The 16761-nt window shown below is 57.5% G+C and overlaps 1 protein-coding gene across 4 annotated transcripts; it reads left to right on the top strand.

The window, feature by feature from the left end:
• Positions 1–2976: 2976 nt before the first annotated feature.
• On the top strand, positions 2977–15146 carry PITX1 (paired like homeodomain 1). Of its 4 annotated transcripts, none has more exons than XM_049873692.1 (6): positions 2977–3164; positions 3645–3768; positions 4137–4274; positions 9747–9983; positions 12296–12528; positions 14581–15146. In XM_049873692.1, the coding sequence occupies exons 4-6, from the start codon at positions 9815–9817 to the stop codon at positions 15121–15123; spliced, it is 945 nt and encodes a 314-aa protein (XP_049729649.1). In that variant the 5' UTR covers positions 2977–3164; positions 3645–3768; positions 4137–4274; positions 9747–9814; the 3' UTR covers positions 15124–15146. The 4 variants fall into 4 exon arrangements, with proteins under 4 accessions (XP_049729649.1, XP_049729648.1, XP_049729650.1 ...); XM_049873691.1 differs by lacking the exon at positions 2977–3164 and adding an exon at positions 3231–3441; XM_049873693.1 differs by lacking the exons at positions 2977–3164; positions 4137–4274 and adding an exon at positions 3231–3441.
• Positions 15147–16761: the final 1615 nt, after the last annotated feature.

Here is a 16761-nt window from a genome sequence, read left to right as displayed (position 1 = left end):
CTCCCTCCTTCTCAAGGATGAGCAAGGGACCACAAATGGATACCCTCCCTTGCTTTGTGGGTCCATCTCTATATGGAATCAGCAGACTCTGAGCCTCCCCTCAGGCTTTCTGGTGGCACTCTCACCTCTTTGCCACAGATGAGTGCCAGAACAGTCCTGTTGGACTTCAGACTCTCCCAAGAGAACCAGTGCCTCCCCATCACATTAGGGTGGACTCTTACCCACTCCACCACCAGGCCCTTGAGAACCTTCACAGGGCAGGGGCTTCTTTGAAGACTAACACCTTCCCTGCCACAATTCTAACTCTGAGAGCTTGCTAAGGGACAGCAGCTAAGATTCTTGGGGGAATGTAGTGAGTATTCCTTTTGGTAGGGAGTAATCCTTCTAGGGTGGAGCCTGTGACCCTGGCCTGGCCAACCACACCCCTAAACCACTCTTCTCCACAAAGAGATTGGTTTAGGAGTGGGCATGTGAGCTGTACCCAGCCAATCAGCATAATCGAATCCCTTGACCATGCTAGCAAGGGTCCTGTAGTGAACAAGAGAGGCTCAGCTCTGCTCTCAAGGAGCTTACAAATGGTAAGGGCAACAGATTTTAACCAATCATTACACAAATAATTATTTCAATACTATTGCAATAAGACCCATGAAGGAAAAGGTCACTGTCATGGATGGAATTGTGTCCTCCAAAAATATCTGTCAACTTGGCTAGGTCATGATTCCCAGTATTGTATGATTGTCTACCATTTTGTCATCTGACATGATTTTCCTACGTGTTGTAAATCTTATCACTATAATGTAATGAGATGGATTAGTGGCAGTTACATTGATGAGATCTACAAGATTAGATGATGTCTTAAGCCAATCTCTTTTGAGATATAAAAGAGAGAAGCAAGCAGAGAGACATGGGGACCTCGTACCACCAGGAAAGCAGAGCCAGGAGCAGAGCATATCCTTTGGACCCAGGGTCCCTGCACTGAGAAGCTCCTCGACCAGGGAAAGACTGATGACAAGGACCTTCCTCCAGAGCCGACAGAGAGACAAGGCCTTCCCCTGGAGCTGACACCCTGAATTTGGAGTTGTAGCCTGCTCAATTGTGAGAGAATAAATTTCTCTTTGTTAAAGCCATCCACTTGTGGTATTTCTGTTATGGCAGCATTAGATAACTAAGACAGACACTCTCCCTACTTTTACTGGATATTAAGAAACACTGCAAAACTGTGACTGAAGCCATTTGCCCATTATGCTATTCAGATGTGACAAATCCAACTTGGAGTTTTGTACTATGGAGAAAAACTTCTTCTGACTAAAGGAAGCATGCCATTTTGGAAGAAGAGACAAAACAACTGTGTCAACCAATCTTGTTGCACTTTTCACTTAGGTACTAGGAAGCTCAAAGCTAAAGTGACACTTAGATACAGGGACTGTGTTACTTCTGTTCCTAGTGGACCCTGCCCCGCTCTTCCTCTCTTTGATTTCCAATCCATCTGCCTTGACAGTGGAAATATATGTGCCTCAAGATGTCAAAAGCTAAAGGGAAATTGTGGAAAATTCTTTTTGGAAGAGGGGAAAATGAAATCATACAAAGCCTGTTTTGACCTTCCAAGAACTTCCAGGTTGTCAGGCTCTGGCCCCACCCAGTCTGCCCAGCCTGGAGGGAATAAGGAGCAGCTCTGCTAAATCAGAGAGGTGTTCTGCTCCTGCCTGACTCAACCAATGTGACCATGCTGGGGAAAACCCAACAAACCCACTGCCATCGAGACCCTATAGGACAGAGTGGAACTGCCCCCATAGGGTTTCCAAGGCTATAAATCTTTATGGAAGCAGACAGCCACATCTTTCTCCCATGGGTTCATACTGCTGACCTTTCCGTTAGCAGCCAAAGGCTTTAACCACTGGCTACCAGGGCTCGTCACTGGTGAAAGAGGGAAACAAAAATTAGAGCAAACTTTTAAAGAACAAAGTGACCTGACGGGTGTTACCTTTAGCATTCAACTCCACAAAACATAGTGCTAAGCCCTTCACTTGCTTTGTCTCATCGATTCCTCAACTGCCTTGTAAAGTCGATACTCTTACTCTCCTGTTTCACAGACAGATAAGTTGAGGCTGGAAGAGGTTATGTGACTTGCCCAAAGCCAAACAGCTAGTATAAGGCACAGACAAGACTCCAGCACAGGCCATTAGCAGTGTCTTGGTGCCACAGGCCCTAGCTGAGAACAAGAACATAGCAGAGAATGATGACACCACCACCCCGTCACCCACTGGGAACAAAACCCCTGAAAATCGCTGGTGTACAGGGGTGGAAGGGTGAGACACCTAAATGAAACCACCCCAGCCAGGTGCCTGTCTCTCGGCCTTCACAATAAGGGTCCTGCGGTTGCATTTATGCCCAAAGGTGTCTGGGCGCTTGGGGTGGGGGGTAAGGCTGCCAGGGACAAGGCCCACAGGGCCAGGCCTGCCAACAGGCCATTTTCACACATAAAACGCACAACTAGCGGTGGGGAGAGAGGCGTGGGATTGCAATCCCGGGCAGCGCAAGGTCCAAGCCACAAGATTGCGTTTCCCCAAGTAGGCCTCTAGGTCCAGGTCTGAAAGCGCCGGCGTCCAAGGCGCGTCTTTTAGCCCTTATGACCCCGTGCGCACTGATCCCCACACACCCCTGGAGAAGGGTTCCGGCTTTTAAGGATTGAGAGGAGGTCGCGGAGTCCCGGAAAAGCAGGACAGGGTGCAAGGGCCACCCCGCAGGGCCTGAATGCCCTGGCCTCTGGGAGCTTGCGTCGGGCTGGCTTCCGGCCTTGAGGGTAGGGCGGGGGTCTCGGCTCTGCGCTTTCCGAGGCTAGGCGGCCCTGGAGGCGCGGCGGAGCAGGGCGCCAGGTCGGGCGTCGGGGCTGCAGCCTCACCAGCACCAGCTGTCAGCGAGAACCAGGGAGGGAGGCGCCGCCGATGATGGCATCTCGTGCAACATTGACGCCGGCCGCCGCGCTGCCATCTCCCGGCACCTAGCGCCGAAGCGGCCATCCCAGAGCCCTGGGGTGTCGGCGGGCAGGCTCGGCCGCTCTTGTCCCGCAGTCTGGGCCTGGATAAACAGTCACAGCCGAACTCGTCCCATCCCACCATTCCAGAAGCCGGAGGCTCAGACTGAGAGCTTGGGGAAAGCCGGAGCAGGTTCTGCCAATGGGTCTCCCCCTTGAGGTTTCACTTGCGGGGTTATCTGGCCACTAGGCAACGCTGGGGAATCCGGAGGCCTACGGGTGAGAGAGGGGCAGGCCCCCAGGTCCCCTCAGTCCTTCCAGTCTCCCAATGGCTGCCAGCCAGGAACCGACCTGAGGGACCACATGGGCAGAGGCCTCCCACGTGCGCCGTCCGGGAGAAAGGCGGCCGCTGGAGGGTGTGCAAGGGAAGGGACCAGACAAGGAGTCGCAGAGGCGTCTGTCCTCGTGAGGTTGGCCTCCCCTTTATTCCCCAGACGAGTCTCTGAAGAGGGAGAAGGGGAAATTCCCCAAGCAGGGCCGGTCGGGCGATTGCCCCTCCCGAGCACCCCCTTACATAGAGAAACCTTGGGGTCTGACCTCAAACCTCCGTGGCTGCCAAAATCTGCACAGCTGATTCTCTCTGCCAACATGCAAACCCGGCTCCCTCCCGCAGGCTGAGCAGGAAAAGGAAAGGATTGACTCTCATAACCCCAGCTTGACCATCACCTGGCAGGCCCCCGGGAAACTCCGATCAGACCCGGACTAAACGGAAGCCGGCCCGTCCCCTAACGTGCCAGGTGGGTAACTGAGCCCAGCAAGAGTAAAGTGTCTGGGCTAGGGTGGGACCCCAGCAGCTTCAACCGCAGACGGCTGGAGCCCCTCCCACGCACCAGCCGTCCCGGGGCGCGCTTCCCGGCCTAGGGCCTCTGCGGAGAGCCGTGAGACCCCAGCCTGCTTCCCGAGGGAGGACAGGGCCCCTAGCCCGCTGGACTGCGCGCCGCCCCCTCCCCGCTTGCCTAGGCTAGCGCCTTGCTTCCCCTCCCCCCCTTCCCGCCTCCCCGGCCGGTGTCCCCGCCTTCCCCGCGGGCGACGGGCGGCGGCAGCCGCCGCGGCAGGAGGAGCGGGCCGAGCCGAGGCAGCCCGGACCTTACGCGCTGGGATGTAGCGACCCGGCGGGGGCCGAAGCAGCGCGCAGAGTCGGAGACTGAATTGGATCCGGGGCCCCAGCCGGAGCCGAAATCTAAATCTGAGTCGGCGGCAGGCGAGCCCGGAGCCGACGAGCCGCAGACGCAGCGCAGCCCAGGTAGGGTTAGAAACGCTGGGCTAGGGGACGCCGACGCTCCGCGGTGGAGGAGCGCAGGGAAGTGGCGGCCGAGTCCCGCGCTGTTTGCTCCGTGCGGTCCAGCCGGTGGGGCAGGACCGAGCGCAATGCGCGGAAGGCCAGGCGCCATCGGGGCAGAGCGAGGAGTTCATTCCTGAGTGGTGCGCACGGTCACAGCTGCCATCTCCGGGCGCTACCTCACCTAACTGGTGGGCCCACCCCGCGCTTCGGCCCCAGGCACCCCAAGAAGGCAGCAGCCTTGGGGGCGCAGGCCAAGGACACCCTGGACGCCCCGCGCAACTTCTAGCGGTGGCCAGGGCGCAAGGGGTCCCCAGGGAGAAAGGGACAGGCGAGAGGGCTGTCCGCTGTTCCCCGATATGCCCTGGGTTGAGGGCCCCCAGCACAGGCGGATGCGCAGGCCCCTCTCCATGGCCCGGGACTTCGGCCGTAGCTTCGCGTCAAGAGGGTATTTGTCCTAAACGAAACCGCTTCGCTCGTTTGTTCGTTCGAGCAGCAATATGGCAGAAAAGCAGCAGACATCGGCCGGAGCCCCGGAGCCTCGGGTCCCTTCGATCGCCAACCCCGACGTCCGCCGCAGCGCTGGGAGGCACCCCCAGCCCAGGGCGGCCTGCCCCGCGCGCAGAGCTGCCCTCTCCCATACGGGTTGGGCCTCACCTTCCCCTTACAGAAACCCTAAATGCTTTTAGTAAAGTCCAATAAAGACATTCCCACGGCTTCTCCCGGTTCTGGTTGCTGACGGAGGATTCCCCAGCACACAGCTTCTTCTCTAGAGCCGGGTCTAGGGATTCTGAAACTGAACAGCCACGAAAGTTGGAGCCGATTCTACTGTGGCAAAGCAAGGGCTCTGAAGCCAGGTAGCAAAAATGGGAACCCCGGTCTGGAATCATGGTTCAAAGGTTTTCTGATTTGGGAATTCCCTGAATCTAAAAATATTAAATCCACTTCTCTGAAAAACTAAGGCCCCGGTATGCTGGATTTGTGGTTGCCTCCGACAGCCACCAAGGCCAGAGCAGGAAACCCCAGGTTGCTGTCCACTTGGCCGAGGATGCAGGTCTAGGGTAATGAAGAAGTCTAGGGTAATGACAAAGGCTGTGGGCACCAGGGCAGCATAGGAGAGGGACTTGCTGTCCTCCTGCCCTTCCCCAAGACATTTTGGGACTCTCCACCTCTGCCAAAGAAAGGAAAAGTGGTGAGCTGGGGCACCGATCTGTGGCTGCTTCAACTCTAGGTGGTAGAGGCTCTATTTGTTGACCTCCGAGCCAGACTCAGAGCGCCCTTCTCCCAGAAAAGCAGCTGCTGGAAAAAGGAGGCTGTGGTGCAGCAAAACCTGACCCTCTACTCCCCAGTTATGTGGCCAGCCATGGCCACTTTCCTAGCCCTCTCTTTCGCTCAGCCACCCAACGTTTTTTGCTGGGCTCAGGAGAGCCAGGGGCCCTACCAGCCGCTGCCCTGACCGAGCAGGCTGAGCAGTCCACAGCACAGAGACCAGTTCCTCACTCCCGCTGGCGTGCCACTAGCACCGTCCAGCCGAGTGCATCCCACAGCTCCCCAACAGGACACGCTGGGGATCCCGGAATGGTAGGAATCCTTGGGCTGGGGTCCTGGGAGGCCTAAAAGACCCAGCGAGATCGTTCCCAGCCCCTGCCTGAGCACCCTCACCCAATAATTGCTTGCGTTCAAAGAAACAAGAGCTTTTATTGGGGAGGGGGTGTTAAGTCAGGCAGAAGGAGGTAGGTGGTCCCGACTGCACTCCCAAAACTGGGTTTTCTAGTTTGAACTTCTCCACAGCCTAAGAGGCTTAGGGCTGGAATGTCCCAGAGAGCCATAGATGGCCCCGGGGCAGGCCATGGCACATTCTTTCCCTTTTCCTAAAATCCCTTGATTCTGGGGGACAAGGATTAGGGCAGAATACCCCATGGGTTGGTGGAAGGATGCCCCCCATGAGGCCCCTTAAACCACCCTTCCCAAATTAAATTACTGGACCATTCTTGGGCACAGAGTCTGTTCTGAGTGAGCCCAATCTCAGAAAAGGTCCCTATGGCAGTTCTTTCAGTCCTCACCACAGCCCAGGCTCCTCTGCTCAGCCAGGACCTCAAGCCTCAAATCTCCTGAAAGTCACGAAATCACTGCTGACTCTGTGTGGCCTGCGAGGGATAAGGGATTAGGGCACATGTTTCCAGCTCCAGTGAGCCCCTTTTCCTCCTACCCTTATGTCCCATCCTTAAGTGACCTGACTACTGAAGCAGCAGGCAGAAATTGCTGTGTCCCATGTCAGACACGGGAGCTGAAGCACAGGGCAGGTGAAGCCTTGCCCAAGGTCACATAGCCAAGTCAGGGAAACACTGAACCTCTGCTCTTGCTGCCTCCTTTCCTGTGTATGTGTTGTATGTGATATCTGTGTGAGTGTGCAAGAAGCCCCCGCCTTGACGGAGTATAATCAACCAGAGGCTGTGGCTGAGGGAGAGCAGAGAGACAGCATCAAGTACCCAAGTCCTTCTGCAGGGAACACCTGGAACCAGGCCACAGCCTCCTCTCTCCTCCATACCTGCCTTGCCTCCTGCTTATTCAGCATTGCCCAGGCCCAGCAGAACAGACTCCCCGGGGATCCCCACTAGCTTCATCCCCTCTCTGGGGCTCAGGGCCCCCGAGAACACAAGGCTTTACCTGAAAGGGTCTGAGGGCTTTTCCATCCACAGCAGGCATCAAGATTTCCAAATAAAGGGACTGTTGTGTCTGCCTGGAGCACTGCCAGAGGCCTGAGCCCAGAGGGGCACACAGCAGGTGCTCAATAGCTGCATTAAATGCGTGAAGTGAGGGACCCACGCCCCTCAGACTGCACAGCTGGAGCTGCAAAGTCACAGAACAGTCCCAGCCCCCATTCATGGACGGCTGAAGGCTCTTTTTGCCTTGGGGTCTTCAACTCCAGGCCTCTGGATGCCCATAAGCACATCATTTTTTCCACGGCCCTGCCCAGAGGTGTGTTGTGCTCCCCACCTTGGTGGGCTTAGATCACACCTCCTACCCCATACCAGCCAGCTTTTTTGCACCAGGAGACCCAGAGGCCTGGCTGTGTGTACACATACGTGCCTGGGTGCAGTGATGATGTGTGTTCCCATGAACATGGCACACCTGTGTGTGTGCAGTTTGTAGGTATGCGTGCATGAATATGTGCCCTGTCTGTACCCAGCCAGGCTAAGTGACACACTGCTGGGGTAGGGCAGCTACATGGAGGAGTGTGTGTGAAGGGGCACTCCCTGGTATGCTGCACCACCTAGATACCTTTTTGAAAGCTGCTGCAGGAGACCTGGCCAAGAAATGTGGCAAAAGGTGGGCTGAGGGCAAACGCTGGGCAATCATACTTCCCCATGTTCCCCTCCCCCCATAACCAAGACTAATTTCTTCTCAGGCATCTCTGAACTTAGAGAAACTTCCTTTGGAGGAAACAGCAAGAGGTGCTGAGCCTCCCTAACCCAGACTCAGGAAACAGCCTCCCTCTGGCCTCAACTTCAGAACCTTCCCCCTGTGGTCACAGGCACCCAGTGAGAATGGGCCAGGCCCTAAGGAGCTGTGCCCTTTCCCCATGGCCCAGAGCTAGGAGCCTTGGGCTCAGGCCAAGGGAGTGGGAGGTAGGCCTGGTTCCATCCTGTGCCCACCCCTGCCCTACAGTCCTCACCAAGGAGCTCAGCCTAGGGCTTGGTTGCATCCCTCCGTGAGGGCAGGGTAAGGGCTCAAAGGCAGTGCCCTCGGAGCGCCCCAGATGCTGATAGCCTGCACAGGCAATCCCAAGTAGAGACCCCCAGGAGGAGATGAAGATACACTAGGCTGGGTGAGGCGCTGGGCCTGGTCACTGTCCTGCCGACAGGGGCTCCCTTAGGTTGCTGTGTCTGGCGGAGCTGGAAAGCAGGTGAGGGGCAGAGGGCAGCCTGGGGTCTGGTTGTGTCCAGAGGAGCAGGTCAGGGCTGTGTCCTATCACCCCATGTTGTCTGTTTGCTCAAGACGCTGAGGTCTCAGGGCCAGTTAACAATTGTTGAGCAAAATCCTTCGACAAACTTCACTGAAGCTGGAGGACTGAAGGAGGGGATCGTTCTCAGGGGTGGGGAGGATAACATCTTTGTGCCCAGTGACGGTGCTGCCTCTTAGTTCCCACTGTGTGGGAGAAGCTCGGAAGACCAAAGACTCCCCAAGCTGCTGGGCTGGGGTTCAGAGACAGAAGTCACCTCGCAGCCCAAGGAAGCCGGAGCGTGGGCTCCAGGCTGGCAAAGCTGCCCTGCAGGGGTCAGAGACAGACCCTGTGCCTGCAGGGGCCTGGACGATTTGGCTAGGTCCTGGAAGGTGTAAAGCAAGGGGAGAGAAGAAGAGGCTGTGGGGCCTGTTGGTGCTCTTGGGGTCTCCCACTGCACTCGCCAGCGGCCTGGAGCCAACAGAAATTAGACGCCATCATTTCTATCCCAATCCCGGAAAATTGACAGTGGTGCAGAGGGGGAGGCCTGAGAAGCAGCCTTCGGGGACAGGGTCCAGGCTAATTAGGAGGCAGCATGCGGGGGCCCATTACAGCGAAGGCTGCTGTCACTCAGCCGGGCTCAGGTCCCGGGAGAAGAGGCGGGGGGGGGGGAGGGGCCCGCGGCCCCTCGACGAGGACACCGTTGGGAGCTGCCGGAACGGGCCCGGGCTCTGCCCCCGCCCTGGCGCTGGCTCGGAGGCGCCGGCTCGGTGCAATCCTGCTCAGCGAACATTCACTCATTCTGCAGTTGTTCACGCTGGGACTGGGGATTTTGAGGCAGCCCAGACAGGAGCCGGTTCTGAGCGAAACAAGTCATTTGGGGCCTGAGGTGGGCAGTAGCCGCGCGGGACTTGCAAGCCAGATGCGTTTCTTTTGTGCGGCCGAGGGAGAACTCGGTGTGTCACCGGGAGAGGAGGGAGAGGCGCGGCGAGGCCGCGGGGGGCGGGGAGGCGGCGGGAAGGTGCCTGCAGAGGGGGAGGGCCCGGGAGAGGCAGGGAGGGAGGGAGGGCGGCAGCGAGGGCGCGGCGGCGCGGGCGGCTCGGAGCTGGATTCCGCCCGCGCTCCCTCGCTCTCTCGCTCGCTCCCTCCTCCTCAGCCCCCTCCCACCCGGGTCCACCCCACCCACCACCCCTGGCGCAGGGACTGCTGGAACCTGGCGGTGTGTGCTGTCGCTTTAAGACAGACTCTGCCGGCGCCGTCCGGAGCCTAAGAAACCGGCCCCGGATCGGGAGCCGGAGCCGGGGCCGGGCGGGCGGCTGAGACCCAAGCGGCGGGACCGCAGCACGGAGCCGGGCGCCCGGTCGTGAGAAACCGCCGCCGCCGCCCGCCTGGCCCCGCAGTCCCGGGCGGTCCATGGAGCGGGCGCGGCGTCGCCGCGGGCGCGGGCAGCCCCGAGGGGCAGCCGCTTAGGCACTGCGCTCTTGTCCCCGCAGGTCGCCACCAGGCCGGCCGGGCGTGCCCAGCCCCGGCTCCTGGAGCGCCTGCCGCGGTCCCCGCCTCCATGGACGCCTTCAAGGGGGGCATGAGCCTGGAGCGGCTGCCAGAGGGGCTCCGGCCACCGCCACCACCGCCGCACGACATAGGGCCCGCCTTCCACTTGGCCCGCGCCACTGACCCCCGCGAGCCGCTCGAGAACTCCGCCAGCGAGTCGTCTGACACGGAGCTGCCAGGTAAGAGCGTCTCCCCGCGCGGTGCGCACTAAGCCTTCCCGGGCGCAAGAGGCGGGGAGCCAGGAGCAGGGCCTGGCGCCCGCCGGGACAGCAAGGTTCTCTTTCCGCCCAGTGAGCTTTCCTTTTCCCGCTCTTGAGCTGATGGTGAACGCGGAAATTTACACAGACACACACACGAAGGCACTTCCACGAGATCCCCACGCGCCAAGAGGCCGGCAGATGCAAAGACCTACGACCTGAGGGCCAGACTGACAGCTGCTCTTGATCAGGAGCAAATAGAACGAAAAGAGTTGGGTTTGCGCCACTGGGTGCTCCAGGCAGATCAGCGGGAAGAGAGGGGCAGATTCAGACGCGAATGGGGGAGGCGGACAAGAGAAAGTGCCCAGACAGACGCAGAGGGGCAGACACCCCCAACAGACCGTGGATGACAGACCAAGAGGGAGAAATCGAAGAGAAGGGGAAGGGCGGGAGAAAATCAGAAAAGCAAACGGGGGGAGGGAGAGATGTCCAGAAAAGGAAGGCACAGAGAGGACAGCGAGGGCGAGCGGGTCACAGAGCGAGGCCCTGGTCCCGACAGGGCCAGCCCGAACTCTGATCCAAAGATTCTGGCCCCAAGTGCCCTGCGGAGGCCGGAGCCGCCAGTCCCCCAAGCCAGTGCTCCGATGCAGCTCCGGTACGTCTCCCTCGGCGCTTTTTTGTCCGAGCTTGAACTTTTTTTTCCCCGCCGCCAGCATGATCGGCGAGTGGGCGGCGCGGGCCCAGTGGAAGGCGGCTAGTAGTTCCCGGCCGGTCCTGGCCGCCTGGGTTTCCCCGAGCCACTCCTGCGCTCGCTCGCGGACCTAACTCCGCGCTGCCGTCGAGCTCCGGGCTCGTCCCCGGCCCATGGGCACCTCCTTCGTTCATTTCTCAATCTACCGCTGAGTGTTTCCCTTCGGGCTTTTAATGTATTTGTTTCTGTTTTTCATCCCTAAATGCCTTTTTCTGAAGAGTTTTGTTTGCTTGGTTAAAAAAACAGTCACCGCTGGCCTGAGCTTTTGTTTTCAAAAGTTTGAAAGCATGGTCTTTGGTTGGTTTTTCTTTTTTAAACCCAGAGAAATATAGTTATAGATTGATTTTAAAACTAAATCGAAAAAGATTAACAATTTACTGTATTTTTCGAATAAGAGTTAATATACCAGAAGTATTTCTCTGGAATTTAAAATATCTGTATGCAAAAAGTCTTATGAAATTTTTTAAGTCACTCCAAAATGGCGTGTTTCTTTGGGATTTTCTCAAAATCTATTTACAGTGGTTTTTTTGAGAACTTAAATTATCTAACTGTAATGTATTTCTCTGTGATTTAAATTTTATCTTTACCAGGGCGTTGGTTATTGGGAGGCTGTTAAAAATCTACAATGATTGTTTTAATCCCAGAGAAATAAACGTCGATGTCTGCCTAGGCTTTATACACGTACAGCACTGTATTAAGCTAGGTGTCTGTTTGCACACAGGTTTCTGGCTTCTTAATCTGCATTTGCACTGTGTTCCTACCTGCCTATTTTTGAGCATTTGTGACCCTTTCTGTGTTTTAAGACATAGAGCTCTGAGCTTTTCTGGGCTTCTGTATTTTGCTTTTAAATTCTTTTTCATGTTTCAGCGTTTCTATGACTGCATGTGATTTGTGTAGTTTCAAAGAGAGAGCGCAGGCTATCGAAAGCTTAACAGGGTCTCCTAGACTGTCTGGGCTGCTGGTGGAGAGGTTTTACAGGCCTTGGGACTTGAGGCCTGTTGCTAAGGCGGAGAACCAAAAACGGGAGCTAAAGTGGAGAATCGGCTGTGTTCTGCCTGTGTTGTGCCTGCTGGGCCTGACCTAGGCCTCCCACAAACCCTGGGGAGAAAAAAGAGGGGGCTACCGGCCACAGCCTAGCTCTTGCCTCACCGATTCCGCTGGCTTCAGAGAGAAAAATCTGAACTCTTCTAGATTCTAGTTCAGAAAACCAGAGACCCCTCATACTTAGAGCCCCAAGAGCCTGCAAAAAAGTGTACATTTACCGGTGACAGCACAGCAGGGCCCCAGCCTGAGCTCAGGCTTGGGGAACAGGCCCTGCCCAGCCAGGAACCCAGGCTCACGGCTTCAGCTGCTGAACTCTTCTGCCCCGCACGCCACCGATGACCAAGCACCAGGGTGGGCTCTTTCCAATGGGGACAATTCCAGGGCCCCTGGCAGGAGGGAGGGCGGCCACCAAAACTGTGGCAGGTGCTTCGGTGGAGCCGGGACAGGGTGCAATGGGCATACGCCCCAGGTGACTGGCGCCCTGTCCTGCCTGCCACAGAGAAGGAGCGTGGTGGGGAACCCAAGGGGCCAGAGGACAGCGGTGCCAGCGGCGCAGGCTGCGGCGGAGCTGAGGACCCTGCTAAGAAGAAGAAGCAGCGGCGGCAACGAACGCATTTCACAAGCCAGCAATTGCAAGAGCTGGAGGCAACGTTCCAGAGGAACCGCTACCCCGACATGAGCATGCGGGAGGAGATCGCCGTGTGGACCAACCTCACCGAGCCGCGCGTGAGGGTGAGCCCGGGGCGAGGACCTAAGGGGCCTGATTCATCTAGGGGGACCCGCGAAAGAGCTGTCGCTGCCTTTGCCGCACCCCTAGAAAACTTAGACTCGTGCTCAGACTTTCACCCTTAATTCCACCACTCAGATCTGCTCCTTTTCTCCACGGAAGGAAACCCTGCTTTAGCTTCTGGCCCTTTCAGTGGCTGCTAAGACCCTTAGCTGCTAGCACCCTCGCCCCTTCCTTGGCCAGGATCCCACTCGACTCCTCTGACCTGAGTCCTACTTGACCCTCAGCTCTGCCAAAGCCTAAGCCCAAAAACCTGTGGCCCCAGGGAGCTCTCCCATGCCCTATAAGACCAGGGTACACTCAGATGGATGTTAACTGGACACCCTAAAGAGGATTCCCCACTGCAGGGGACCTCAGGAGCTGTTGGTGCCTCCCCGCTCCCCGCCAAAAAACGAAAGGGAATGGCAAGTCCTGCCTGGCCACCTCAAAGATATCTACAGGGTGCATAGGTTTGGTGTCTCAAAACTTCCTGGGGCAGTGATCTCATCCTACACCCAGTCTCTCCAAAATCTCAGGATAGTTGCCACCTGACTCTTCCCCCCGCCATTCAGCTAGTAAGTTGGGCCCTTTACCTGATGCCCTTTCCTATAGGGCTCGGATCAAGTCAAGTGATGGTGATTCTGGTGGCTGAGTGACCCTGGAACCAAGTCCGTTTTCCGATGTAAGGTCTCAGACCCAAGACTAGACTGCAACTCCTGCTCCTTACTCTTGGTTCCCAATAAAAGCAAGTCTTCCCCACCAGGGCAGTTAGAGAATCATTTCTTCCCTGGGTGTGCAAATATTTAATCAGATATTGGGAGCACCTCCCCAGCCAGACCAAAGTCCCACCTGGCCAGCAGGCTCCCTGCTATAACTCCAGCCCTCACCCTTCCTCAGTCAGGTTGGCTAGCCTGGTGGGACATGGGGTGAAGACACAGCACTCACTAACCCTAAACTCTCTAATCCTGCCCTGGTTTATAGTGGTAGGGGTGGGGTGGGGTGGGGTGGGGTGGGGTGGGGTGGGGGTGGGATCAGAGAGTGCCGGTACTGGGGACAGAGGAAGCCAAAATGCAGGGGTCCAGCAATCCAGCTAAGCGAACTCAGCCCAGGGTTGGAGGAGGGACTGGAGAACAGGGGGCATTTGGTGGGAGGATAAGAGAGGATCAGTGAGGACAGGAGTTGGGAAAGGTGAGGTTCTTACCAAGTTTTATGCAAGAAAGTGGAGGGGGAGATTAGAGCAAAACTAGTAAGAAGCGAAAGGAAATTAAATATTTGCAGAAAAACATATATGGCGTATACATAGGCGGCAGCAAAGAAATTAAATAGGGAGAAGCGAAAGAATCAAGTTTTTGAGAAAAGAACTACAGCAGAGAAGCAGAGGAGATCAGATTATTTTAAAATAATTTTAAAAACTAAATATTTGGGAAGAATGAAATGGATTAAAAAAGTCGGGGATAAAAAAGAAAATGGACTAAGGGAGAAAAAAAGAGGTTCAGAGAGCGAGGTGGACTGAATGAAAACAAACACATACAGCAGAACTGAAAATATAAAATTGCCAATAAAGATGAAAACAGACCATTTGAGGGATGAAACATAGATTGGAGAATTGGGGGGAGGAGGAAGATCCTATGTTTAAGGGATGAAAAATACCTTTGTATTTGAGGGAGAGAAAAAGGGTAGAATATTTAGGAGATATACCCGTTTAGGGGAGAAGACAGAGAATGGATGCCTGGTAGAGGCAGACGAGTATTTGTTAAAACAAAGGATCCCTATTAGAAAAAGAAAACGAGTTTAATTTGGGAAAGAGGCTAAAGATCTGAAAAAGGAAAAGACTAATATTTTCTGAGGACAGGAAAGGAATCATTATGGAGAGAAAGCAAGAGCGGAAATTTCGGCCGAAAAAAAGAAAGAATTCGGAGAGAAGGAAGCCGACGGAGGATTCAGGATGGCGGGGGGTGGGGGTGGGGGTCGCCTTCCCGCGCTGGGCAACCCTGACCCTTCTCCCGCCCCCTCCCCAGGTCTGGTTCAAGAACCGGAGAGCCAAGTGGCGGAAGCGCGAGCGCAACCAGCAGCTGGACCTGTGCAAGGGCGGCTACGTGCCGCAGTTCAGCGGCTTGGTGCAGCCCTACGAGGACGTGTATGCCGCCGGCTACTCCTACAACAACTGGGCTGCCAAAAGCCTGGCGCCAGCGCCGCTCTCCACCAAGAGCTTCACCTTCTTCAACTCCATGAGCCCGCTGTCGTCGCAGTCCATGTTCTCGGCACCCAGCTCCATCTCCTCCATGACCATGCCATCGAGCATGGGCCCGGGCGCCGTGCCCGGCATGCCCAACTCGGGCCTCAACAATATCAACAACCTCACCGGCTCCTCGCTAAACTCGGCCATGTCGCCGGGCGCCTGCCCGTACGGTACACCCGCCTCGCCCTACAGCGTCTACCGGGACACGTGCAACTCGAGCCTAGCCAGCCTGCGGCTCAAGTCCAAGCAGCACTCGTCGTTCGGTTACGGCGGCCTGCAGGGCCCGGCGTCGGGCCTCAACGCGTGCCAGTACAACAGCTGACCGCCCAGCCCGGCCACGCGGGCCGGCGGCCGGCACAGCGCCGGGGCGAGGGCGGGCGCGGGCGCGGAGGACTCTCGCCGCGCCGCGAACCGCGCGCCTGCGCAGCCCCCACCTCCTTAATTCCCTCGCCTACCGGTTGGTTTGTGTTTGCTTTTCCGGACCCCACTCTGCCCTCCAACAAAACAAAATATCAAAAACAAAAAGACGTCGGAGAAAGTGCCGCAAAAAAAAAACGGATGAGTTGCAATTTCCCTCGGGGTTGCGCGGATGTTGTGTGTTCGCTCCCAAGGGCCCCGGCGGGCCACTCCACGGAGAGGACGCGGCGCAGGAGACAAGCTCCGAGGCCTGGAAGCCCGGAAAGGGCATCCTTGTAGCCCGCGTTCCCGCCGCGCTGGACCCGGACTGAGTGCCACCGGCCGTGTCGGCCGCGCCCACGAACCGACTGCGCGGAGCCGGGCCAGCTTCGGGTCTCGGCGCCTCCCCAGACAGGCCTGGAAGCCTTCGGCCCCGTACGAACCGAGGCGCCCTCTCCGAGGCGCCCTCTCCGAGGCACCCTCTCCGAGGCACCCTCTCCGAGGCACCCTCTCCGAGGCAGGTCGGGCCAAGCGCGCCTTAGCTCCATTCCGATCCGAGGTGGAGTGGGCGTTGGGCTGGGGATGGCAGTGCCCAGCTCGGGATCCGGGACTCGCCGTAATGCCGCACAAAGCCCCGGGGCACCCCGTAGCCCGATTTTAAGGCTACAGAGCCGCAGCCCGCGGTGCTGTTGTCACGAAACGGATGGTGAGGGCTCGCCTCGGAGCATCCTAGCTCCCGAACTAAGCCGCACACCCAGGCCCTCTGCTCTGCTCCTGGGCTAGGAGGTGGTCCCAGTCCCGGCGAACAGCCCCTTCCACCCTGCCCACCGTGCAAGAGTCGAGCCGGGAGAGCGCGGGGCGCGGCGCGCATCCCGCGCCGCGCCCATTTTGCACACCCGCTCTCCGGCCCGCGCCCCTGTTTACAGCGTCCCCGTGTATGTCGGACTGACTGTATAGAATTATAAATCTGTCTATATCGACTTGTCCATGTACGTCTATTAAAACCATAGTCCGAGCGTGCTGACCATTGCCGAGCCCTGACTGCTTCATTCGGCCAAGAAGGGAGGTACGTAGGAAGGGAACTGCGCCCGCTCGGGGCTCCGCAAGTGGGAGGGAGAAGCCAGACAGCCTCCCGTCGGGGTCCTCCACCCTCCACTTTTCCACCACCATTCCTAACCTGTTCCTTCCAGCCCGGAGCAGCCGGGCATCCCGAGCTCCCTCTCCGCGCCTGCCGTGTGTGCAGCGGCTGCGCGCGGGGCCGCCGTAGCTGGAACTCCCACCCGCCCCCGGCTGAACTCTGCAAGCTCTTTCCAGGCTGGGTCTGCGGTGACCCCTAAGGCCGCAGAGCGCTACGGGGTCGGGGCTGCTGAGAGTCTGAGGTTGCCTTTCCTCCTGTGGGCCCGGTACCCGACCCTCGGTGCCCAGCCCTGGCTGTTAGCAGGACTGAGGAGGCTGGGTCTGACACACTCTTGCCTGGGCCTCCCGCCGCCTAGTGCCTCCGAGATCCACCAGGGGCGTGCGGCTGCGCTAGAGAAAGTGCTCATCACAGGACACTCATTTCTCA

The sequence above is a fragment of the Elephas maximus genome, chromosome 2 (genome assembly GCF_024166365.1).
Source record: "Elephas maximus indicus isolate mEleMax1 chromosome 2, mEleMax1 primary haplotype, whole genome shotgun sequence".
Lineage (NCBI taxonomy): Eukaryota > Metazoa > Chordata > Mammalia > Proboscidea > Elephantidae > Elephas > Elephas maximus.
This window is presented reverse-complemented; position numbering and strand designations above follow the sequence as displayed.

Bases quoted from the DNA above. Each gene is read 5' to 3' on its own strand.
- PITX1 (XM_049873692.1), top strand. From the start codon at position 9,815: ATGGACGCCTTCAAGGGGGGCATGAGCCTGGAGCGGCTGCCAGAGGGG. The intron at 9,984-12,295 runs GTAAGAGCGTCT...TGCCTGCCACAG, and splicing joins GTCTGACACGGAGCTGCCAG to AGAAGGAGCGTGGTGGGGAA. The intron at 12,529-14,580 runs GTGAGCCCGGGG...CCCCCTCCCCAG, and splicing joins TCACCGAGCCGCGCGTGAGG to GTCTGGTTCAAGAACCGGAG.